Source organism: Alternaria conjuncta, assembly GCF_024043145.1.
Source record: "Alternaria conjuncta strain BMP 0040 chromosome Unknown scaffold_7, whole genome shotgun sequence".
NCBI lineage: Eukaryota > Fungi > Ascomycota > Dothideomycetes > Pleosporales > Pleosporaceae > Alternaria > Alternaria conjuncta.
This window is the reverse complement of record NW_026250096.1, coordinates 1,233,881-1,257,185: the sequence shown is the minus strand read 5'-3', so window position 1 is coordinate 1,257,185 and position 23,305 is coordinate 1,233,881. Positions and strand designations below refer to the sequence as shown.

At 52.7% G+C, this 23,305-nt stretch overlaps 11 protein-coding genes across 11 annotated transcripts; 6 read left to right on the top strand and 5 right to left on the bottom strand.

Moving 5' to 3' along the window:
- Positions 1-1,504: 1,504 nt before the first annotated feature.
- Positions 1,505-3,666, bottom strand: J4E85_005543 (uncharacterized protein; the record flags this gene model as incomplete). Its single annotated transcript, XM_051469788.1, has 3 exons — positions 1,505-2,775; positions 2,837-3,432; positions 3,491-3,666. The coding sequence occupies 3 exons, from the start codon at positions 3,664-3,666 to the stop codon at positions 1,505-1,507; spliced, it is 2,043 nt and encodes a 680-aa protein (XP_051326619.1).
- Positions 3,667-4,849: 1,183 nt separating this feature from the next.
- On the top strand, positions 4,850-6,454 carry J4E85_005542 (uncharacterized protein; the record flags this gene model as incomplete). The annotated part of the gene is made up of 2 exons (XM_051469787.1): positions 4,850-4,889; positions 5,271-6,454. The coding sequence occupies 2 exons, from the start codon at positions 4,850-4,852 to the stop codon at positions 6,452-6,454; spliced, it is 1,224 nt and encodes a 407-aa protein (XP_051326618.1).
- Positions 6,455-6,853: 399 nt separating this feature from the next.
- On the bottom strand, positions 6,854-7,886 carry J4E85_005541 (uncharacterized protein; the record flags this gene model as incomplete). The annotated part of the gene is made up of 2 exons (XM_051469786.1): positions 6,854-7,672; positions 7,734-7,886. 2 exons carry the CDS (start codon positions 7,884-7,886, stop codon positions 6,854-6,856), a joined length of 972 nt encoding a protein of 323 aa, XP_051326617.1.
- A 289-nt stretch (positions 7,887-8,175) lies between these two features.
- J4E85_005540 (uncharacterized protein) lies at positions 8,176-9,935 on the top strand (the record flags this gene model as incomplete). Its single annotated transcript, XM_051469785.1, has 3 exons — positions 8,176-8,337; positions 8,399-8,999; positions 9,067-9,935. The coding sequence occupies 3 exons, from the start codon at positions 8,176-8,178 to the stop codon at positions 9,933-9,935; spliced, it is 1,632 nt and encodes a 543-aa protein (XP_051326616.1).
- A 219-nt stretch (positions 9,936-10,154) lies between these two features.
- Positions 10,155-11,433, bottom strand: J4E85_005539 (uncharacterized protein; the record flags this gene model as incomplete). The annotated part of the gene is made up of 2 exons (XM_051469784.1): positions 10,155-11,251; positions 11,301-11,433. The coding sequence occupies 2 exons, from the start codon at positions 11,431-11,433 to the stop codon at positions 10,155-10,157; spliced, it is 1,230 nt and encodes a 409-aa protein (XP_051326615.1).
- A 418-nt stretch (positions 11,434-11,851) lies between these two features.
- J4E85_005538 (uncharacterized protein) lies at positions 11,852-13,704 on the top strand (the record flags this gene model as incomplete). The annotated part of the gene is made up of 3 exons (XM_051469783.1): positions 11,852-12,684; positions 12,731-13,525; positions 13,581-13,704. The coding sequence occupies 3 exons, from the start codon at positions 11,852-11,854 to the stop codon at positions 13,702-13,704; spliced, it is 1,752 nt and encodes a 583-aa protein (XP_051326614.1).
- A 2,889-nt stretch (positions 13,705-16,593) lies between these two features.
- Positions 16,594-17,230, top strand: J4E85_005537 (uncharacterized protein; the record flags this gene model as incomplete). The annotated part of the gene is made up of 2 exons (XM_051469782.1): positions 16,594-16,744; positions 16,794-17,230. 2 exons carry the CDS (start codon positions 16,594-16,596, stop codon positions 17,228-17,230), a joined length of 588 nt encoding a protein of 195 aa, XP_051326613.1.
- A 537-nt stretch (positions 17,231-17,767) lies between these two features.
- J4E85_005536 (uncharacterized protein) lies at positions 17,768-18,991 on the bottom strand (the record flags this gene model as incomplete). The annotated part of the gene is made up of 3 exons (XM_051469781.1): positions 17,768-18,571; positions 18,628-18,766; positions 18,819-18,991. 3 exons carry the CDS (start codon positions 18,989-18,991, stop codon positions 17,768-17,770), a joined length of 1,116 nt encoding a protein of 371 aa, XP_051326612.1.
- A 675-nt stretch (positions 18,992-19,666) lies between these two features.
- Positions 19,667-20,613, top strand: J4E85_005535 (uncharacterized protein; the record flags this gene model as incomplete). Its single annotated transcript, XM_051469780.1, has 3 exons — positions 19,667-19,788; positions 19,834-19,972; positions 20,032-20,613. 3 exons carry the CDS (start codon positions 19,667-19,669, stop codon positions 20,611-20,613), a joined length of 843 nt encoding a protein of 280 aa, XP_051326611.1.
- Positions 20,614-21,058: 445 nt separating this feature from the next.
- Positions 21,059-22,275, bottom strand: J4E85_005534 (uncharacterized protein; the record flags this gene model as incomplete). The annotated part of the gene is made up of 2 exons (XM_051469779.1): positions 21,059-22,089; positions 22,227-22,275. The coding sequence occupies 2 exons, from the start codon at positions 22,273-22,275 to the stop codon at positions 21,059-21,061; spliced, it is 1,080 nt and encodes a 359-aa protein (XP_051326610.1).
- A 536-nt stretch (positions 22,276-22,811) lies between these two features.
- J4E85_005533 (uncharacterized protein) lies at positions 22,812-23,252 on the top strand (the record flags this gene model as incomplete). The annotated part of the gene is made up of 2 exons (XM_051469778.1): positions 22,812-23,007; positions 23,086-23,252. 2 exons carry the CDS (start codon positions 22,812-22,814, stop codon positions 23,250-23,252), a joined length of 363 nt encoding a protein of 120 aa, XP_051326609.1.
- Between the last annotated feature and the right edge of the window lie 53 nt (positions 23,253-23,305).

The following is a 23,305-nucleotide window of genomic DNA, read 5'->3' as shown; positions in this document are numbered from 1 at the left end:
AGCAGCAGTGTCTAATAGCATCTGCGGCACAATGAAATATGCTGGGTTAAGTAGTATCCGAATTCATGAGAGACGAAGCAGATGTCTGCTTCACTGAGCTGCAAGGAAAGCGTCGCACAGAGATCGAGACAACATAAATAGCAGAATTGGCACCGAAAGGAACTACCCTTGATTGATTCTTAAGCGGCACGTTGGGGGCCGATTCATTAGGGTAACATCGGTTCAGGCTGATGTATGTCGAGGAAGTGGTAACAAGGCTGAGCTACATTTTTGCGAGCGGGTGTGTGCCTGCATATGCCTGACCCTAGGAGTAGGCATATAGAACGCGTGCAAGATTGCGAACCAGTTGTTCGCTGCAGGCTGTGCGCAATACCGAGACGAGTGTTACGAGGGCCAAGCCTTATCCTGTGCTGCTTATCGGGGTTAGGTCCTCACGATGGTGTGTATTGAGCGCGAGAAGGTAGCATTTCCTTTCTTGGCGGTTTCTTATAATCATAACCTTATGCATAGCCCTCTGATAATCGTGGACACTGTTTGCGAGAAGATTGTGATAGTGTGTAGGAAGTGAACGGTGGGGCTAGCTGCGGCAAGGGTTAGCGATTACGCTCAGCCACCACCAAAATGCCAGGAGTGAGTAGCCTGAACACTGACTTGGAGCACAAAATATATTGCAAAGAGGCGGAGTATCAGGTGATATCAGCTGAGAATTCTGGAGGCATGGCGGTCGTCCAGTCGTGAAGTCCGTTGGAGCAACGTGAGAGAATGGGAACTGTTGATTGGGAGGAAGGACATCCGAAAAAACGACAATGCCCTGTCTTGACCCTCGAGAGAGTGATAGATACCGACTTGACCAGTATATTTTCGCAAACGTATCTCGTGTGACAGAGTTTCTCTTGGGGCCGGTGAAGATAGTCTAGCCGAAGCCCAAAAGAGGGGTCCCAATTCATCCCAACAGCGCCGTGCATGCGGATAAGGCATCCGCTCGCATCAGTGCGAAAGCGATGCGAAAACCTTGCCCGATTTTGAGGAATTACCAGCGATTCGAATAGACATCGGTTTGGTGCTGATGTGTGCAGGCGGGTCCGCTTCCAGGGCAGGCAGATGTCGGGTAACGTACCCGCGAAGCCATTGGCCAGATCAAGACTGCCGGCCATGCGATAGTAGTTTCTGTGTACCAAGACTTCTGCAGATGGACTATCCCGGGAATGGCGAGGGCACGATCCTACACCCACTTCATACAAGAAAAAGGCTGACCGGGTTTGCAGACCACATTAACACGGAAACATGCAAGGTAGCTGGCCTAACTTCGGTGTAGGCTCTAGGGTGTTCAGGTTTTTCCTAGGATGGGAGTCGTTGTCTTCCGAATGATGGTGTCAACTGTCTTATTGCGGCGTCGACCCCCAGTGGTGCCCAACGACGCTGCTGCAAGTCGTGTTGTGTGGAATGATACGTATTGTATTTGTTCCCGCCCTTGAGAAATCATCTCTATCATGAACTTGCGGCGTCAGCTGGTGGAATTTTGCTGTAGACATCCGAGCAAGAGTTTGACAAGCAAACTTCGGTCTACAGGTTTAGCAATGTACCCCGTCATCCCTTTTGCAATGTACGACTCCGCCTGGCCTTTGAGAGCATTTGCTGTCATGGCTACGATCGGAACTTGGAGTCCATTTGCCCTAATCTCTTGGGTAGCGCTGAGGCCGTCTTGAACAGGCATGTTGACGTCCATCAGAATCAGGTCATATTCGTTGATAGAGGCCTTGGATACCGCTTCCTTACCATCCGGTGCCGTGTCCACATTGTTGAACCCCATGCCAGCAAGCATGCGTGTCATGACCTTTCGATTAATGATGTTGTCTTCCGCAAGTAGCAAACGTTTGTCAGGAGCGACGATCTTGAGAGTTTCCATCGGGTCGGCCACCACGGGAGATGGGATGCTCAATCCAGCTAGACCCTCTTGTAGAACCTCCAAAGCTTTGAGCTGCTTGCATCTTTTGAGCTTGGCGGTAAACCAGAAAACACTACCTGGACCTTCTGGATTAGGGTGAAAGCCAATGCTTCCACCCATGCGCTCAGCCAGCGACTTGCAGATGCTCAAGCCCAATCCTGTACCCTTGTATCTCTTTGTCGTGGAGTTGTCGATCTGAGTGAAAGGCGTAAATAGGGTCTGTGAGCCACTTGCTGGCACTCCAATGCCTGAGTCTATCACTTCAGTCAGAATCGTGAAGTACTCTTGGTCTTCCTTTTGCAGTCGCGCAACTATTCGTACATAGCCTTGCTCGGTGAACTTTGTCGCATTAGATAGGAGATTCTGTACAACTTGTCGATAACGTAGAGGGTCTCCTTCAGCGGAACTAGGTAGGTTGTCGTCCATATCGATCTCAAGCTTGACTTCGGGTCTCTGGCACGTCTGATGTGCCCGAAAGACAGATTGAATGATATCCTTTACGCTTATAATATCGTTACTGATAGAAAAGCTACCCGAAGCGAGCTTGCTAAAATCGAGAAAGTCGTCAATTAGCTGAAGAAGCACGTCCCCGGACTCTTTGATGATATTCGCCAGCTCTTGTTGGTTGTTGTCTAGCTTGGTGTCCAGTAGTAGCGTCAAAGCGGACAACATGCCGTGCATAGGCGTGCGGATCTCGTGGCTCATGTTGGCTAAGAACTCCGATTTGAGTTTCGATGCTTCCTCATAGGCGGCGATAAGACTTTTCTCGGCTTTCCGTCTTTCCGTCAAATCTCTAGTGATCTTAGAGAAGCCGAGGAGGATGTTGTCCTCTGAACCAAGGTGAACGAAGTCAGTGCATGCCTCATATGTAGTGCGTGAGGAGATACTTACTATACACCGGCGTGATGACAACGTTCGCCCAAAACTTGGATCCATCCTTGCGAAAACGCCAGCCTTCATCTTCACATCTTCCGTCGCGGAGGGCATCTCGTAATTCCCTAGATGGCTTATCATTCTCACGGTCTTCTTCCGAATAAAAGGCCGAGAAATGTTTGCCGATGATCTCGGCTGGAGTGTATCCCTTGAAACCCTGGGCTCCTGCATTCCACGTGGCCACATGCCCTGTCGGGTCAAGCATAAAGATCGCGTAATCCTTGATGGTTGCTACCAGCAATTGGAATGTTTCATTCTGATAAGAGCGTTCCCTGAACTCAAGCTGTCGCTGATGTTCTTCGGTGATGTCGAGGAATTCCATCTGGATGCAGCGCAATATCCCGTGGCGCAGAATTGGGACTGCTCTTAGGTGCCAGGCGATACCCGTATCTGTTACAGCTCTCGATTGCTGGAGGTTGCCAGTTCGACATGCAGCGCTTACTAGCGCATGGGCTGGAGCAAAAGCAGGAATAGTGGAGGAGATGTCGAAAATGTCATCGGCATGTCGGCCTACAAGATCAACGCGATCTCTTGCGTTTGAGGTAGTCACATAACTGATGGATGTCAGCAAATAGCATGAGTTGGACGATCCTATTCACAGGCTGTACTAACGAATCTGAGACATGGCGCACATGGAGCAACGCATCTAAGATCACAGTAGGCGCGGGTGTGAACCTGATCAGGTCGTATGCAAGGCTGTTGGGATCGTAATCGTCGTCCGCTCTTGCTGTCGGCGTCGGGAGATCATCAAGCACAAGTTGCGACAGCGATGTTGGCAGCGACCCCATGGGCGCGGACATAACTCCGAGAGGACCGAGCTAGCCTCCACTAGGCTAGCAGTGGACACTTGTGGTGTGTTGAAAAGGAATCGTACGAGTTTTGCATCAGAGTGCTAACAGCCGGGGTAAGACCAGGCTTCTGTGATCACAAATTCATCAGGTTGCTCCTGCCGTGAGATTCGTGTTACTTCCGCGGCAGCGGCAGGTAATTCTAGAATGAGCGATACCGTGACGTCACATTCAGCCCCTCGTTCGAGAGCTACTAATCCGTTTATCACGACTCTGGAAACACTGGCGATACGCAAACAAGGCTTATCTCACGTCGCAGGATGCTGCACTGATGTCTTCGCCTAGGACACACATCCACGCCAGTTTTTCGCATCTAGCAAGCCCCACTTTTCCAAAGTCATGGTACTTTTGACCCTACACTGGCCTGTCCCGCCGATGTTCAAACGACAGTCGTTTATACTATTCACGAGACCACCAATTTTTCTGGCACGAAACTTGTTTACAAAAGGCTTGTTCGCGCATACAAGCGAAGCTTGTTACTGTGGTACCTATGTGGCGTTTAGGACCCTCGGATGCCGGCCTACCAGTCTGGCAGACTGTTCCAAAATATCAAGTTCATCAAAAGAATAACACGATCGAAATCATCACCAAGTCTTTTGGTGTATGTCTCTTAATGAGCACAACGATCATCGTGCAAGTATGCGGAAGGTTTCCGGAAACACCAAACTGCGCACTTATCGCGAGTACCTTGGCACGATGTGTGCTACAACGTCTCGTAGCTTTACAAGTGGCTTGAAGGGTACTTCAAATACACTAGAGAATTGATACTTGATGGAGCAGGAACACGTATTCTAAAAGCTGTTCGCGCACAACCTATGGGAACATGGATCGTCTCTCACCTTGTGATGATCAGCCTACTCATGATCACGACGACATCCACGCTTTCGCCTACCGACCGCCATCTCAGACTGCTATTAGAGCTGGTCAAAAGCGTTACACTGGGGTGGAGCGTTCGACTTACAGACTCATTGCTGTCATGACCACCAGTTCGACGCCTTCACCGAGCGGTTTCTACAACTATATACACGCAACCAGTCTCCAGTCTTACCTCTACCAAACAGAACCTCGAACAAAGGTAAATTCATGGGAGCACGTCTACATTACAGCTTCCCACAACATCATAATGGACAAGCGCGACCGTTCGCAATCGCCGGCGCAGGCACGTAAGCGACATGCTTCGACCGTTTCGACAACAAACTCCACGAGCTCGCAAGGCACAACATCAGAAAAGTCTATCGAGAACTCAAATTCTCTCACTCCAACATCGGCTTTAGATGCAGACTCGTCAGAGTTGTCCTCTGCGGTTTCAGTCTCTTCCTCGCGGCATACTGGCGATGCTAAAAGCCACCCCTCACCTGGTCATCATCCAGCAACAAACAAGGCACATATTTCTCCTTCAAAGATCAATCCGATTAGAACTTCCCCAGAAGTCTCCACTTATGCCGGTATGGTCACGCTAGGTCCTCCAACCCCAGAAACACTTCGTGAACCATCCCATGATGGTACAGTGGCGCATACACCCAGTATACTACATACTGCCGCAGAATCTTTTCCCATCTTCACAACAGGCGATATCTTCATCAAGACGGAACTGGTCATTCCGCCGAAGCAATGGCAACTCCACAGCAGCATCCTCACACGGTTTTCCCCATGGTTTACAAAGTCACTTTCAAGCATTATGATGCCTACGATAGGGCCGGCGTGGGCCTCATACACCATTGAAGAGGTTGACGGTAAGGTTGAATTAGTACAACAACAAACCACCGAAAAAAAGCCAGTCATTTCGAATGCCGGGAGTCATCATGATGCCGACGTGGCAATCAAGACGGAGCACGAGGATTCCAACTCAGGCAGTCCCTTCTCTATCACCCCAGACCACACTTCCATAATCGAAATCTACAAAGATCTCTTCGGCGCATTCTATAGCGTTCCCATAAACATCCCGACCACAAACATCGCCGCCTCTCTCACTCACTCCGAACAACTCACCAAGCTCGCCGGAGACTGGGGCTGCTTGGACAATCTTCCCAACCTAAGATCACAGATCAATGCCACACTTCTACAACATCGACATGCGCTTCTGCGTGCAATCAAAAACGATCCCGCACGCTGGCTTCTCCTCTCGCTCTCTCTGCACAACGAGTCCATCTACACAGAAGCACTGATACACATGTCTGGCGCACACCCCAGCTGGCCATGGCCGACGCCGCGCTCCTCTCTCCCAGAAGAAATCGTCCGCCTCATCACGGCTAAAAGCCAGGAGCTAAACAAACGGTGCGCAGAAATAGAGCGTGACCTGCTCTTACTCACTATTCACGTCGGCCGCGGCGCGAGCAGCCACCCAGTGTCTCTTCTTGTCAACTCTGAATTCGACACGTGGTTCATCGTCTCAACATTCCGGTCCATTCTGGCCCAAGAATTCACCAGCTTACACGACGATTGCAAGGGCTCTCTCCGCCGTGGCACAATCTATCGGAAGATTTGGAAGGGGGAGGGTTATATGCCGTACGAGGATATGCGACGCATGCTCGAACAGGTCATGCCATCCGCAGTTGCGAGTCTAAGTGAGGATCTGGCGATCTTGAAGAGGGAAGCGAGTGCGTACGTGGAGGATCTCGCAAAGAACGAGGCTCTGCTTGATGTAGAGAGGCAGAAGGTGGGGTGGCTGACTTGTGTAAAGGTGGGGAAGGGGGATATTCCTTGGAGAGCTGGGGAACAAAAAAACTGAACAGGTGCGCTGCTGTCTACATCAGTATCAAACCGAAAGTTTGCAAGACCTCAAGGTGATGTAGACTTCTGGGTCATTTACTTGAACTAAGGGTAGGTGTTCAATTTGCTCCTTGGGCAAGGTGGGAGGGACCTGAGTGAAGAACTGGTGTCAAGTCTCTGGTCTTTGAGAGCGCCACTGAGGTCTCCAAGGTGCAGTCAGAGGTGTGGTCATTGCGGAATCGCGACATGGAGGGCACGGCACACCTCAGATCTTGAGTTCTGTTCATTGTTCTTGATCAATATCTTATTCATACCTGTACACTCATGTCCAGAAGCATCCAAGCCATATAGATTCATGTCCATAACGCGTAAAAGGGGGTATCATTCTTAAGCCAATAGAGAAATCTTCAACAACACATCATCTGCGTGACGTTCCTCCAAACCCAGTGCTCTCATGCCTGGTGCTGGAGAAACTATCACCAGACGAACTCCTTGAGCTACCCTCTCCGCCGTTGTTCCAGCGACTGCCACTGCCGTTTCCAGCGCCCCAGCCGCCCGTCTGGTTGTTCCGGTTGCCTCTGTTGCCAAACTGGCCCGCAGCCCATCCAGCAGCAGCGCCACCTGCCGCGCCGGACCAGAAGCCAGGCCTCCAGCCTTGTGCCGGTTGTGTCGCGCCATAGCCAGACTTGGGGTTGCTGGGGTTGTTTGGGTAGTATGGTGGAGGCGGGTCGTCGTTGTCGTCGTTGTAGCCTCCTCCCCATCCACCGCCGCCGCCGCCACCTCCCCAGCCAGGTCTGTTGCCTCCTGCTGCGCCGCCATCCGGACCTTGTGCGCGGTTCCTCAGCGCAGAGTATATCATCCACAGCACGACACCACCGAAGAGCATCCAGAAGAGTCCGCCTGCAATCCTCTCGCCCATGGTTTTCGGTCCGTCGCGTTGGTCGTCATCGTCGTCGTCGCCCTGCCATCTTCCTCTTCCCTTGCCGTACTTCTCCTGGCCTTTCTCCGTGAGGACAAGACGGTACTCTACTCCGCAGCTTCCTTTCAGGATGTATGGGTCTTCGGGGTAATCGTAGCCTTCGCAGATGACGTCTGTGGAGCCGAGTTTGAATTCTTCGGGGAGCGAGGCGGTGCAGGTCCATTGTATCGAGTCTTCGTCGTAATCAGAGCCGCTATTCTTGCAGCGCATTATCTCGGGTTCGTAGAGGCCGCGTGCAGAACCGCCGATGCATTTCAGCTATCATGTGTTAGTAGGCTGTACGGAGGGGTAGGCGGAGACGCGTAGGATGAATGCGCACCTGGGGGATAGGGTCAACGCGTCGCGCGGAGGTCTGCTGTCCTTTGCGCAGCGTGAGACTTTCAATCTTAGCCAGCTTGACTTTGTCTGAGCGGAGGGCTTCTGCGCCACTCGCTGCCAGCAGCGCAGGGTAGAGGAAGCTGAGGAGATGCATATTGTCGCAAGGTCGTGGATCAGGAGAGTGTTGGATAGGGATGGTTAAGACAACTCATGTACCACCCGCGTGGCAAAAGCATGTGAAAGGACACGGTGGAGATGCCTTGTGCTTTGGGGCTGTGAATCTGGAAGCTGGCGGCGCCAGTGAATGCCGATGACGCACCGCCGAGGCCTGTACAGGGATATACATACGCTAGAACCGCTTCCACACTAGCTCGCTTTCCTCACATGCCATCGCGAGCATCACGCGTGGTCAGACCTCGAACGAAACCTCCATCACAACAATCATGAAACAGCGAATAACTTACGTGGTGACGAACCCAGAGGAGTTTACTCCTGACCAACTTGAAGTCGGCGAAGACAAATCTGGTCCATACTTTGCTTTGGATAATGTCCATGCTGCGAAGGAACACCGTATCACGCTCGGCCTGAATGAGCTACCTGAAGAAGTATGTACTGCTGCCATTCTCAAGTCCACCAAAAGAGCGAACTCATACTAACGGCATGTAGATAAGTAAAGTATTCCAACAATGGCACGAGCTACATCTACGTTGGACATCTCCAAGGCCTTACGCATCTACTCCGCCATTCACATCACGTGTCTCACCTGGTCTGCATGTCTTCTTCACGCCTCTATCAGATACGCCTGACGACGCACTATGCTCGAGCCTCCACTCCCTCATATCTTCGGACCTGAAGTGTTCGTCGACATCATCCAGCTCCACAAAGATGCCAGTCCTCTCAGAACGCTTCTCAATGTCGGCCACCTCGCAGTACTACAGCTACTTGGATGACATCGACAGAGTTAGGAGTTTCTTCCAGCAGAAGTTTTGCAAAAAAGATGGAAAAAGCTATTGTTTGGATGCTATCGATGGCTTTGCTCTGTCAGATTATGTCGATGTGGACTACGATACTATCTCGAGAAGCGTTGTTCTGACAGCCGAATCGTCCAATGCAGGATCCGCCAAAAAAGGGTGGACTGAGACAATCAGGCTGCCAAGTGAAGAAGCGACAGTAGAAATTGGAGTTTTGAGCCTGGAGGGCAATGCAGATCCCGAAGATGTGCAGTTTGGAGGCTTCTTGACAGTGCTCGGACAAGACGATAAACCAAGTACGTATACTCCTCCTGTTTTGCCATCTCTAGCACGATAGAACGTCCAAATACTAATACCACACAGAACCCACGCGCTTCCAAACCTCAACCCGGCACTACCCTCTCCTCCAAGCTTCCAAGAACCCAACGGCACAACCCAAACTCCACCCTCTAACCTACAGCACCTCCTTCAACCAACCAACCGGCCTCCACCCAACCCTCACCCTAACCTTCCCAGCACACCACCTCACCCCGCCAGACCGCTCCTGCAAACTACACACCCACCTAACCCTCCCCTCCTACCTCTTCATCGACAAGTACCAATTCTCCGACGCCTTGTTTCTCGCAGACAAGAACCTAAAGCGCCTCCGCAGTCTAGCCGGCGCTACCGATCTCGAAGCCCCAGACTGGGTTGTGCCGGCTTGGGGCTCCGCGGCGCTCTTTGAACTCGCCACACCTAAACCGGAGAAGATTGAATATCCCAAGGTCAGTCTGGGGGATGGTGAGGAGAGCGTGTGGGAGGACTTGCCGACGCATCGTGAGGTGCCGGAGGGGGACTGGAATGTCAGCATCCCGTTGCATCTGCGGTATATGCCTGCTCAGGCGGCGTCTCATGCTAGACTGCCTGTCCCTTGGCCTGTTGTGTTCTGGGCTTGTCGTGCGGATTCGGGCGCACAGCATACTACCAATCCGTTTGATCGCATGCATTTGGGATATGAGGGCTTGTTTGGACCCAAGACTAGGTTCATGCATGTGGAGCCTAAGGCTTGGAATCAGACCGACTCGGGTGAGTTGGTGGAGTGGATCAATGTGCCGGTGCTTGATACGAGGATGGCTGGGTGGGTTGAGGGAGGGACGGTTGGTGTGGTTTTGTTCGCGTTTGTTGGGTTATGCTGGATGCTGTTTAGGAACATTGGGAAGGGGGATGTTGAGGATGAGAAGAAGACGCAGTAGATGGGTCAATGGTAAGATGGGGTGTTGGTGGGTGATGAGAGTATTAGATCTTATTGCTTTTCGCTGGCAACTGAGCGATTTCATTTGGGTATCTTTCAATCAAGTGCTTTGCCCTCCACATGCTTCCACGCTACTTTTCTTCCGTGTCCTATACCGCTGCTATCCAATCGCGCAATGCAATATCTGGTAAATCGTGCTTCATATCTCCGTTTCCAAAGTTCAGACTATCGTAATCGGCGCGTTGACAGGCATGCTCGACATGATGGGTAAGGGTGTTCCAGGGAAGATAGGATGCAGCGCATAGACAGGTCCTGAACTGTCCTCGCCGTCGAATAGCATAAGGTTCTGGATGGGCTGTTCACGTTGTCCGAGCACGTTGATGACATCTTGAGCCAGCTGACCACCCAGGAAAGCCGTGACGGGTGCCAGTTCGCTACCCAAATTCTGAAGGAAGCTGCGGAGGACTTCGGCTTTAAGAGACTCGGCAGGAAGAAGCAGCTCCTGGTGCTTGAGGTTCGCAATGGTGGTGTAGGTCTGAAGATCTGTTGGTGTATGCGAAGGGTAGATGCCGTGGCCCATGCGCTGGTACTCCCACAATGCGCGTACACAGGTGAGCAGGGGATGGACTCTCTTCAGCCTCCTGGCGTTGTTTGCAATATCCGCAGGGAGTGGACTGTCCTTGACCAGCATCAACGGGCTGTAGAGCTCCTGCTTGTTGACCAGCTCGACCACCTTTCCGTTCTCCTTCTTGACCTGGACGCTCTTGATGCTCCTCGTTGTGCTCTCAGCACCGACCTGCGTGTCGCGATTGCTCTTCTCGCGCTCGATAACGAAGTTGTGCTCGACCAGGTCGGCGAAGATGTAGCCGTACATGCCGTGTGATGCGCCCGCGTAGAAGGGTTTCCGTGCTATGCGCGCACCGGCGTTGAGGGCGGAGGTGGAGAGGAAGTCCATGTCGGTGCATATGATGATGTCGTAGGCGGCGTAGAAGTTGGGATCTTGCTCGTTGCGGATGTCGGTGGTGAGGGTCTTGACGGTGACGCGCGGGTTGAGCTTCTGCACCTGGGGCAATGCTGCCTCTGCGCGGTTCTTGCCTACATCGGCGTCGCTGATCAAGAATTGCGCGCCCAGATCATCCTCGGTCACGACTTCGTGGTCTGCGAGGGTGATGGAGCCTATGCCGGCGAGGACGAGGTTCTTGGCGACCTCGTTGGCGAGGGCTTTGATGGAGACGAGCAGGATGTTGGCGGTGCGGATCTTCTCTTGCGCCGCGACGCCCCATAGGCGGATTTGGCGGTCGTAGAGGGCGATTTCATCTGAGCGCGGGAGTTAGCACTGCTGCGACTGCCATTGCGTCGCGCTTACCTGCGGATATCTTGTCGGCCTCAGCGATGGCGGCGACTGTCTCGCCAGCTGCGTCCTCGGCAGGCAATGCAGCAGGCAACGCGCCATTGGTCACCGGCGGAGGTACCGGGGACGGCTCGGTGAGATCAGCCATGGTGTTTGTCGTCGCGCGGGTATGTATATGGATGTAAAGAGACGCGTATGCGAGATGTTGACTGCGCAATCACGCAGGGCAGTCAGATAGTCGGTGGACCGGAGCAAGACGCTGGCTGCGTATGGGCTAATTCAAGCTGGACGGGCGTCTTGCAGATGGCCGAGTAAAGGCAGCTAGCGGTGACGGCATTACCTCGCACCCTCGTAGCCTGCCTGTGCGGCTCTGCGGTGGCCTGTGCGCACCCCGCGTGCCAACCACACGGGACCGACTAGAAGATGCGTTGCTTGTTCGTCGCCTCAGCCTCGACAAGTGCCGTCTCCTACCCTCCCACCGTAAACTACTAGTCTCTCCTCTGCGTGTGAGCCTAACTACTCGCCATACCTCGTCTCCTCAATGGGAGCGAGCGCCGACGTCACCAATGCCCAGACCACCCTCCTCTCCGTCCCCACCGCCTGCGCCCTTCCCACTGGCCTTCACGACGGGCAGCTTTGACTTTCCCCATGCCTCGACCTCGCCGCCGACTGTCTCTCGCTCTGCCTCTACCAGCGCGTCCAGAAATGCGCTGCGCTCCCTAGCCGAGCCCACGCCCGCCGCTTACGATGCGACGTCATCCCCCAGAGACCCTGCCCGCCGCGTGCGCACTCGCACGTCAACCAGAAGAGGCCCGCTGCACCGCCTATTTGGTCCCCCACGTGACAGCGACGCTGCGGACAATCTGGCCCGAAGGCCGCCCACTGCAAACCCCAACCGACCTCGCGCCGTACCGAGCGAAAGCTACCTCCGCCGCTCTCAGGCCCGCACGAGGGAACAGCGCCTGGCCGACATGGACGCCACCAACGATGTTCTTGACTCACTGAGTGACCTACCGACAAGCAATCCCTTTACCATCTCGAATACACAGACCCGCTCTCGTAGCCCCATCGTGCAACTCAACAGCGAGCGCAGACACAAGCGGAGGAAGTTGGAACATGACAGTAGCGCTGCTACCGAGTACATGTGCTTTAAATACGGCCACAGGGGTCAGGTAGTGCCTGGGCGTCTGCGCATGGAGATCATAAGCTGTGACGGCGGTGAGCATCGCAGAGACAATCCACCTGGGCTATACAGGGTTCAGAATGTCTTGAGGAACGACAAAAGTGTATACTGCAGCGAGAGCTCCCAGTGCAATCTTCTCTTGAAACACATCGGAGAAGCCCCCTTCGCCTTGGAGAAGATCGTCATTCGAGCACCGGACCGTGGGTTTACGGCTCCGTATGTGTCTCCGCTTCGTCTTTGATCATTGCTAACCTGACACCAGCGTTCAAGAAGGTCTTGTATTTGTATCCATGTCTGCAGATGAACTCCTGTCCGGCACCTCAGCCTACAACCTCCGCTATGACACTCCATCGCCGCTGATGTCTCCCACACCCAGTTCTCCAAACGAGGCCAACGAACACATGTCGTTGCGAGAGGCTCTTGAAGATCCTTCGGTGTGGCAATACTCAAATCAGGGCCCTCGCGAGGACATGGAGGAGCGCATCGAGAATCTTCGTCTCCGCAGTGAAAGGCTGAATGCCGAATCTGCGAACTGGATATCGTCTTTGCGCTCCGACTCTGAACGTCGGCGGATAATGCGCCAGATGGTAGAACACGAAGACGAAGCAGAGGGTGACAATTGTGATCACGCAGCGGATGACTCGTACAGCGGTCCCGCTGGCATTTCCGCACCTACCCCACCGCCTTTTACAGTTACTACTGCTGCCAGCGAGGATGAAGACTCGGACTCCAACGAAGAAGTACCCAGTGCTGCCATCATGGCCGACCGCCTTCGAAGAGAAAGCCGTTGGCGTCCAGACAGCGACGACGATGACGATGAAGTCATTCCCCGCCTGGGTCCGCTGCGTCGCGCCCCGGCTCTGGACTACAGCACATACAGCGAATGGCGGGAGCGGAGAGAGCGCTATCTTGAGCCCATCCGAGCGTCTCGTGTAGCTGCGCCCAGCCGCATTGAACCTTCCGAACGAACCCATGACGAGCCACTCATACCCCCACATGCGCGCTTCTTCATTGCGAAGAACAAGAATAAGATCACGATCAAATTCCACCCTGCAATGTAAGTTTGGTCTGATCACCCTAGGGAGCCATCGGTTTACTAACGCATTCTCCAGTTCGGGAAGACACGTCCTACTCAAGTTCTGGAGCCCGAAACACGATGGCAACATCGACATTGAGAGCGTCCAGTTCTACGGGTACTCCGGACCCCGCTACTTTCCGGCCGTGCAGGCTAGGTAGAGGGTACGTGCTGTTGTAAGGTTTTACATTACATCTGTCCTTTTGAGGATCATGTTGGTATGAGTTAGAAAAAAGACAGGCATTTCTCTCACCGTGTCTGTTCGGAATGTGTCCTAGTAGTAGTATGTGCAGTCTTTGAGTGGCAATGATACCCGGGTATGATACACAAATGTGTGACGATTAGTGTGGAGCATTTGGGCTTGTGTGGGAGTACTGGTACGTGACGGAAGGGTGGTAGATACAACACATTCTTTCATCATTTTACTGCCACTGTAAATGAAAGATGATCAGTTGAGAGACGTGCTTGGGCCTGTGATGAGTGAGCAGATGTAGTTACCCCTACAGACTAAGCAAGAAGGAGCGGCCGGGGATAACGACAGTGCTGATCTGCTATTCCCGTTCGAGATCAGACCACCTGGACGCTGTTGCACTCACCTGAACCTCAAGCAACATCCACAACCACCTACCACGATAGCCACGTCTCAGCAACTTCCCGCGAAGTCAACGACCGTCATCACGAGGCATGAGCGCTTACCCGCGCTGTATTGTTGTACGAAATTTCCAAAGATCCAGTCCATGTCGATGCGCAGGTGGACCTGCTCCCTTTTGGAGGAGAGGTGCAACAGAGACCGAGCAGTCGAGTGTAATACACGTAAGCAACGCATTCGTGCAGCTATTTGATCGGAATGACGCTAATGCGCACAGGTAGAGTTCGAATTACAAGTAACCATATGCAAGAGGTAGTATCTTCTCTTCCCCCCCAAATGTACACAACCAAAATTCCCTCGCGAAAAGACCCCTCGGGCTCGAGCGCGGAAGACAGAGAAGAGGTAGTATCTTCCATGGTGAGTGGAGACACATTAAAGCCTCGACGAACCCTGGCAAACCACCGTTATCGACTTACCAACCCACCAACGTACACACCCAAAGTCCCTCGCGAAAAGACTTCAAATTCGAGCGCGAGCCAACAAGCACAGATTAACGCCTCCCTATAAACTGTATCGATGGCATCCATGTGCCCAGTTCTGGTCAGGTTTCGCAATTATGTTCAGTGCACGTAGTCGCCGACACATCCTTTCCTCTTCATTTCTACGAAAACGCTTAGCCTACGTTCCCGACCGGTACTTTGAGAAACGGCTTGCTGTCAATCCAAATTACCTGGGTATCTCGACATTGTATCGCATGCGCACTCTTCTCGGTTACTGGAACATATTCCAAATGGACGAATGCAAGCTCATAGGCAGCGCCCACTGTTCGTTGTTTAGCAGCTGGCGACTATCTCGTACGTGGCGAAGGCTGCTGAGATCAGCACAGCAACGGGCCCAGAGCCTCGACTTTCCATCTCTACGCTATTGGAGGCGGCAACGGCAACAGCGAACCTACACACGGCTCTGACGGCATTGTCCAACCTCGCGCTATGTTCTACCCGCAGTGACTATTATAGAGCCGCCCTACTGGTTTGCCATGTCGCCGGTCATGCCAGTTAGAATAACGGTATGTTCCTGCCACGCCCCTAGCGTATGCAGCTAATGACTGCTTAGAAACTGTGGTAGCGCGGGTTGCCAAGACGACGCTGTAAAGCTATGCGCAGTGGGAACTTCGCCTCTGAGGAAACAACGTAGTGACAGCCACTTATGGCAGTCAACAGCAGTATCGTATAGGCAAATTTGCCGATGTTACACTAACTGTTGTTGATGAAACTCATAAACAAAACTTAGGTATCATACTCACTGATAGACTGCTCAGTCTTCCGTTCGAGCCGACACGATCCGTTGCCCTCAAGCTTCAAGCAACGGACCATGTATCACGCTTGTTGTACAAGACGCTTTCTCGGCAAGATGCTAGTCGACAGCCTATCACGAGTGGGTTCAGCCATTCTTGGCCTGCGTAGCTTTACCAAGATGATACCAGGCAGATCCTACTTCAGGATGCTCCATGCATTGACAGCCAAACAATTCGATGGCCACTCCGGTCTCTCCGTTGAAGCACTATCAACAAATTCTAATTCTAATGCTAGGCTACGCATTGATGCTTCGACGTCAATGAGATACCAGATTCAATGTTGGGAGGCTCTGCGTTCCTGAACAAGCCATTTGACAGCGAGGTTCAGACACACTACGTGATTTGAAGCTTGGTACAAGCCATGACATACTGACTTCAAAAGCATAAGTATTTGCATGATTGCGTCATACAGGGGTAACAGCTACCAGAGAGAAGTTCGCCGCCGACTGACGATGTTTGCCGTACAGCCGGACTAACAACGTTTCATGCGGCCTAAGCCTACGTTCTCCAGTTTTTCCTCCGCAAAGTCGGCGCGTTCTGGAGCAAACGACAAGCTTTCCGGATGATCGGCCGTGATCGCTCGGTTGCTCGGGTGGATCCACATTCGCCGTGCCAAGCACCAATGACGTCGGCCTGCGCTGTCTCCATGTCCATCGCGTGGCTCCGCGAAACCTTCGTATGCTTCAATCGCTTGGCGGCATCCAGACACACTGTGCCTGGCCTCCAGGTTCGACCAGAACGACATGCAAATGATAAGTGTGATGTCACTTCGCATTCGGCCCTTTCCATCGGGGCGCTATCACAACGTCTAGCAAACAGCAAAGCCAATGCCAGAGGTCGATGGTGCATGCCATCTCATCAAGTGCATGAGCGAACTCGGGTACGACGGCTCTGGTAATGCCATGGTACCTGATTCCTCTGCAGAAGCCAGGGCGGAGACTGTCCGATGGGCGATGGAAGCAGGAGCACATTTGGTATAAGAGTCGCCATGCTCGACATGTTGAAAGCCCATCATCACAACAATCAGCCTTCTCATCATCTCCACTCAATTCAAACCCACTACACTCACTCTCAACAAGTCGAACTTCGATCACTCAATCAATCAATATGCTCTTCTCAAAGCTCACCATCATCTCCGCTCTTGCGGCCTTCGCTGCTGCTCAGGACACTGACTTCGACTTCGACAACATCCCCGCGGAGTGCACTGATGTCTGCGCACAAGTCGGTTCCATCACCAACGGTTGCAAGAACGACAGCAGTAGGTTCCGCACTTAACAACGAACAACAAGAATCTAACAAAGCAATAGACGACGACTCATCCGCCGTCCTCCAGTGCATCTGCACAGCCAACAACGCAAACCAGTTGATCCCACAGTGCGAGGCCTGCGTCAGGCAGTACAACGGCAACGACAACGACGACGGCAGCGACCAGTACCGTCTCCTCACCGACTGCGCATACCAGACCACCACCGTAGTCGGAGGAGGCGCTGGCGCAGTCCAAACAACAGCCGTCGACACCAACACTGTCACTGACACCAACACCGTCTCTGTCACCTCCGTCATCCAGACCACTTCCGTCGCCGTCATTGTCACCACCGGTAGCGACGGCCTCGTTGCCACCACCACCGAGACAGATACCAACACCAACACTGTCCCTGCCGAGACTAGCAACCCTGCTGCTATGAAGACTGCCGGCGCCGCCATGGGTATCGGTGCTCTTGGACTCGCTCTTGGTATGTTGTAGATCGACATCATGGTTTACTAGGAGATGGATATTTATGTAGTTAATGATTGGAAGAGGGGTTTGGAAGCTTATCATCACCCTTGGAGCTTGGGAAAAGTCCAACGATTGGGCATGTAATGACTGTATATATAATGCAATATGTCTTACCCTACATTACCTATCGCATGAGACATCGGACGTGGTATGAGGATATAACAGTGAGATGAGATGACTTTCAAAATGGTTCGTTAGGTATGGTTCACATGGGCTTTTTCATCCTGGACTTCGCAGCTACTTACACTTATCAATACCCAGATGTACTCTGCATGCCTATGCCAGTAGGTCCTCCACTGGAAGCAGGCTATCGAATGTCGACTTGTCAACAGGGTATGGGAATACATCGTCTTTTGTACCCTTCAATGCCATCATCCCAGATACCTCGCATACGGCAAACGTCTACGAGCTGGTACCGACGCTCTTGAGAACCAGGACCGTAGTCGGCAGACCCATACTAGACTGTAGCTAGCTCCTCCGAGATCCCAAGGTATCCGTCAAAGCCTATCTTGCGTGTCTGTCTTTGGCGCCCTTCTGTTCGTCCAGCATGCTCTGGATATGAGGCAATATCAGCGTGTCGTCCCGACCCTGAGTAGATGGCTGTACGGGTGGCTGTGCAGGTGGCGGTGCAGCATTCTCGATGCGTGGGTTGCCCGGTAGTGCAGCTGTACTATGAGCATGTGCCGAGATGGCGAAGTCCAGAGAGATTTCGCTAGGGAGCGATGCAATTGCCATACGTCCCATGTGCTGAGAGGCGGTGACGTAGCAAGCGCCAATGGCGAGTCCAGCTTGATTGTTGCGCATCTCAGTGCACAGTCCTGCGAAGACGTTGTGCGTACCTCGGAAGAGCTGACGGTACTCTTCGTGTCCCAACCAGATGCTGTCATGGTATGCAGCATATGCTGCCACAATCATGCGTACTTGCTGGCCCAGTGTAGTATCTCTTATCGGATTCTGCCCATGAAATACCTCTTGCATGAACTTCAACCAGTCTGCCAGCCCAATCGTCTTGCGGCCCAAGAGCAGCTGAATGTACCCAAATGCCTCCGTTGCTACTGCATGCTGAAGACGATCACCGAGCCGAAGGACTTCTAGGTGATGAAGGAGTTGGAGACCGGGGGCGATTTCGTCGGTGTTCATCGTGAGTCCTGTCTCAGGGACTTTCCGCGCTCGACTGAGCGCTATGGCGTTGCTGAGTACGTATCGCCCGAAGTAGTCGGATTGGACAAAAGCGTCGATGGCGAATGACTCAAATCCCGCGACTAGGAGCTTGATCTTCCCGTCTTCTGTGTACACAAAGTTGCTGCTCTAGTGATTATATCAGTAGCTTTCCGATGAGAATGTTCATCGGATAGTATACTTACGTCGGGCTTGTATAGATAGTCGCCCATAGGCGCCGAGCCAGTGCAGATGACCGATTTGTGTACGCCCCATTCTGCGCCTTTGGAGTCAGTGAGGACGACGTCCACTCCGCGTCTGCTACGCCACTGCTCGGGTGTACCGCTGTCACCAGTAAGCATTCTATCATATTGAGCCTGCCTTGAGAGGGATGTACCTGTTGGTCGATTTGGGATAGAAGTTCTTCTTCATCTGCCTCCTGGTGGCCGCTGGATGACCAAGTAACCGACAGAATACCTCTTCAACGGGCATGTGGGCTGGCGCCGACTCAACTGGTCCGAATTCTTCGTCCACGTCAGAGGTATCGTGATCGGTACTATGAGACGCCATTTCGCCGGTCTACGTAAATATCGCGAAATGCTTGTTGGAGTATTGTGAGAGAAACTCAGAGGACGAAATTCGTACGTGTTGTGGGAAAGATAGCAGCGCAAACGAAACTGCCAAGAGATAACGAGATTGATGTGAGGAGACGCGAAAAAGTGAAAGAGTGAGAGCGCGTAACCCGATACGTCATACGTGAAGGAGAAGCGTCTCCACCCCACCGCGTAGCCATCACCTCCATTATCTGGTTACATATGATGGAATTGCAAAACTTGTCATCGAGACTCTCAGTCCCCATCGTAGGGTAGTCAAGGTTCGTCAAGTCTGCTTGGCAGAGCGGGTGCTCAGGACCGTGTCTATAACAAGAATCATAGGGTTGGTTCTGATTGCTTGAAAATGGTGTGTTACCTTTACTACATCGCGATTGCGGGTCTCGTTTTTTTGCTGCCGTGAGTTCGACCCTGCCTGTGGCTTCTTATTTTTTTGTTTTCTTTCTCGCCCGCCTATGCAGCTAGTGCGAGGTGAGCGTATACGATTCACTCTCACTGCTAGCCGAACCTCTTGGCACAGTACTCAGCGCTCGACCGCCTGACCCCACTATGACCGTTTGCTCCTTCTTTCTTTGCATCTCTTTGACACGAAAATTCCGGTAACACTGAAATACGTTATTAGGCCAGAGACGCAATGTCATCTGGTACAGCGCCGATGCCCTCAGCTCCAAGCTGGATGTTGCTCAAGAACGTACTTCAGATCGCCGACAAGAATGAGCACCTGAAACCACCGACAGCGGATTCTGTACGCATGGAGTATGTCCACCCCGCAATACACGAGATCTAGCGCTAACCTGTTAGGCACGCCAGGAGCGTCCTCGGCTCCAAGCTTGGTTGCGACATCCTCCTTAATTCGAACGGCATCTTGTTCCCGATACATTCAGCGTGGGCGCTGGGTGGTCCAGCTGCAGACTGGATGCTGAAGTGTCTCTTCCAAGGCGTGCGTACACCTGAGTCGAGGTGATGTCATGTAATAGTATACTTACATTGGAAATTCAGACACCACAGCGACCGTGCGAGATACCTTTTCCTGCTTTCTCCCCCATCGTCGTGGACCGGTTCGTCAATTGCCTCTACCTCGGAACATACCAGCGACACATCGACACCGAAGTATCTAACATCGCCCATGCGGAGAACAAGCCTGATACGCTGTACAAGGACTTCACTCAGAACATGAAGTCGGTGGAGTTCCACCTGGAGGTGATCAAGTTTGGCGAGTTCCTAAAGTACCAGGATCTGATCGATGCGGCCTACACCAAGCTTACCGAGCAGCTGATCTCTCGGGGTCGTTTCGGACCGGCATCGATGAAAGGCTTTGTGGACTGGATGTACGGTGCGGACAAGATCTGCAAAGATCAGGGAGGCGTGCTGCAGCAGCTCATCGTGGGAGCGGCTATTATGCATGAGCAGAAGTTCTGGGGACAGAGTCAGCTTGATGAATTTCTTGGTCTCGTCCAAAACCATGCGGACTTCCTCGAACATCTCAAGACAGCAAAAGAGCTGCACAAGGCGCTCTCGGGATCACCGTCAAAGTCTCAAAAGAACAAGGCCGTGAAAAGGAAACATCTCACTAGCAACTAGCCAGCTAGTCGCTTATCGTGCAGTACGTTGATGACAAAGGGGTAAAGGCATTCGGAGCCGTCCTCAAACGTGCGAAAGAAGCCTACGCCTGAGGTTTGAAGCTCAGGCAGAAGCAGAAGGCAGCTCATGAAAGCAGACAAAGGCGATAAAGTAGCCCAAATTAAAACTAAAAAGCATGTGTAGCAGTTATGTATCGTTCAAAGCGTCGTGATGTGTGCTGTGGGTGTCGTGTCTTCGGTAAAGAAGTGGCATGAGACAAGAGTCGGCGACGTTTGGCATCAGCGCCCCACCACACTAGTCATCAATCGCGCATGCGACTATCGCCCCCGGCGGGAAGGAATACATGTGAACGCTGAGTATGCAAAAAAGGCATCAGGAATGTTGTGTGTAGTCTACTCTATGCATCTAATGACTGAGCTGGGTATATCAAACATGCACCCTCCACCTATGCTATCTTCTCAACCGTCAACGAACCCTCCGCACCACCCTCCAACGCAATCAACCCACACGACTCAATCTGCTTCTTCCACTTGGTTGACTCATACCTCGCCGTAATAACCGTCAACCTCAGAACCGGCTCTTCTTCACTAGAGCTCCCGCCAGCTGGTAACGGAACAGCTGTAAACGTCCAGCGACCGAACGACCAATTCAAAATATATCTTGCCCGGCCCTCCGGTACCTTCTGATGCGCGTCTGCATCAGCGTCCGATGATTTCGGTGGCGTCGAAGAGTACAGAATGCCTTTTATCCGGTAAACCTCGTCTTTTGTTGGGTCTTCGAGGAGTTTGGCGAGTTTAGCGGTGTCGACACTACTGTTTCCATCTTGGCTCTTCAGTGTGACTGTCAGGACCTCGACTTCGCTGGAATGGTCATGGTCGTGTTCATGCGCATGTTTGCTTCCGTTGTCCTCCGTAACACCTGCCAGCCTCGCATCCAGTCCAAACACAATATCCTTATCCACCCACCCTTTTCTGCTCTTCGTCCTGGGTATTTGCGGTTCCACCTCTAGAGCTAGCACTGCATCCTCAACATCTTCTAACCTCCTCTCGCTAACAAGCTCGTGCTTGTTAAGAACAATGAGATCGGTGTAGCGTGCCTGCATTTTCGCCGTGTAGCTTGTGTCTTCGTAGCCCTTCCAGTTCTCTACGTCAATCACGCTCATGACGCCGTCTAGAACGTATTTGCCCGTCTCCCTGCTCAGCCGGTTTACTTCCATGGCGAGGGTTGCGGGGAAGGCAGAGCCGGAGGTCTCGATCACGATGCGGTCGGGGTTCACGTCGTTGGCGAGCGTTTCGAGGGCGTCAGAGAGCTGCCCGACGAGGTTGCAGCATATGCATCCGTTGAGCAGTTCTTGCACGCCTGATATAGCGGCTGAGGAGGCAAGCGCTGTGTCGACTTTGATGTCGCCATATTCGTTCTTCAAGAGCGCGAGTTTGTAGGTTTTGGGTAGTTGGGGGATTAGGTTTAGGATGAGCGCTGCGAGGTTGTTAGCAAGGTTATAACTCTTCTCGATGTGATTTACACGTTCTTGACAGCTTATACACGCGCAATGCGACGTGCTGGTACTGTGCTACTAGTTGCTGAAGAGAAAGCGGCAGAAAATTACTACGTACTTGTTTTTCCCGAGCCCAAGAAGCCGGTGATAATAGTGATAGGTATCATGGCGATGACGACAACAGCACAGACGCGTCGATCCAGCTGAAACCCCTCAAAGAAGCAATTCAAATTTCCAAGGTCACAGTCGCAAGGTTACTCGCAAGGTTGCTCGCACGTGCAAGACGCGATAGCGGAGCTTGGCCTCGCAAAGGGACTAGTTTCAGGTTCCGCGATGGCGGGGTGTCTGATGACGTCGGCGCGCATTTGGGCGGGGCAGTGCCGACCAAGAACCAGCATCGCATCAGGTACGTCGCCCGTAGCCTCCTTGCACGCTGCGACACGCACCTATCAAAAGCGCTTAGCTCCAATACCAAGGCTTCTGTCACCAGGGACTAGATCTTGATTGACCCCATTGACCCATCGGTGCTCCCGTTTCCAAGATCAACCATCCCTGTCTTGCTATCAGCTGCTTAAATAGCTCTCTCTCCTCCAGTGCACTCGGCTTATCACTCATCACAACCTCACACGACTACTCTCACCTTTACTGCTTTGACTCTTTACTTACCTTACCTACCTTCAATTACAACAAACAAACAAACATCATGGATTTCGTCAACAAGCTCGCCGGCGGCGGTAACAACCAAGGCCAGTCCGTCAACGAGCAGGTCGTCCAAGGCCAGGGCTCTGAGCAGAAGTCCTCCGGCTCCGGTGGCTTCCTCGGTGGCATCGGTGACAAGCTCAACTCCGCTGCTGGCGGCGGCAAGGAGAGCGAGAAGAACGAGGACTACCTCGACAAGGGTATGTCGTCCTCCACCCCTACCCACGTCTACCATGCCGTGCTATAACGGGTAGACATGTGCTAACTGTTTATATTAGGTGTCGACTTCGTCCAAGAGAAGTTCATGGGCCAGGGTGCTCAGGACAACGAGTCCGCCGTCGAGCAAGCCAAGGACGAACAGATCAGCGACTTCATCCGTGGCCAGTACAAGTCTACCACTGGCTCCGATATGCCCATCAAGGATAAGGAGACTCGTCTCGGTTAAGCTGCTGAGCTGGGATAAGGCGTGATGGTGGGTATACCATGAGCCAGGAGGAC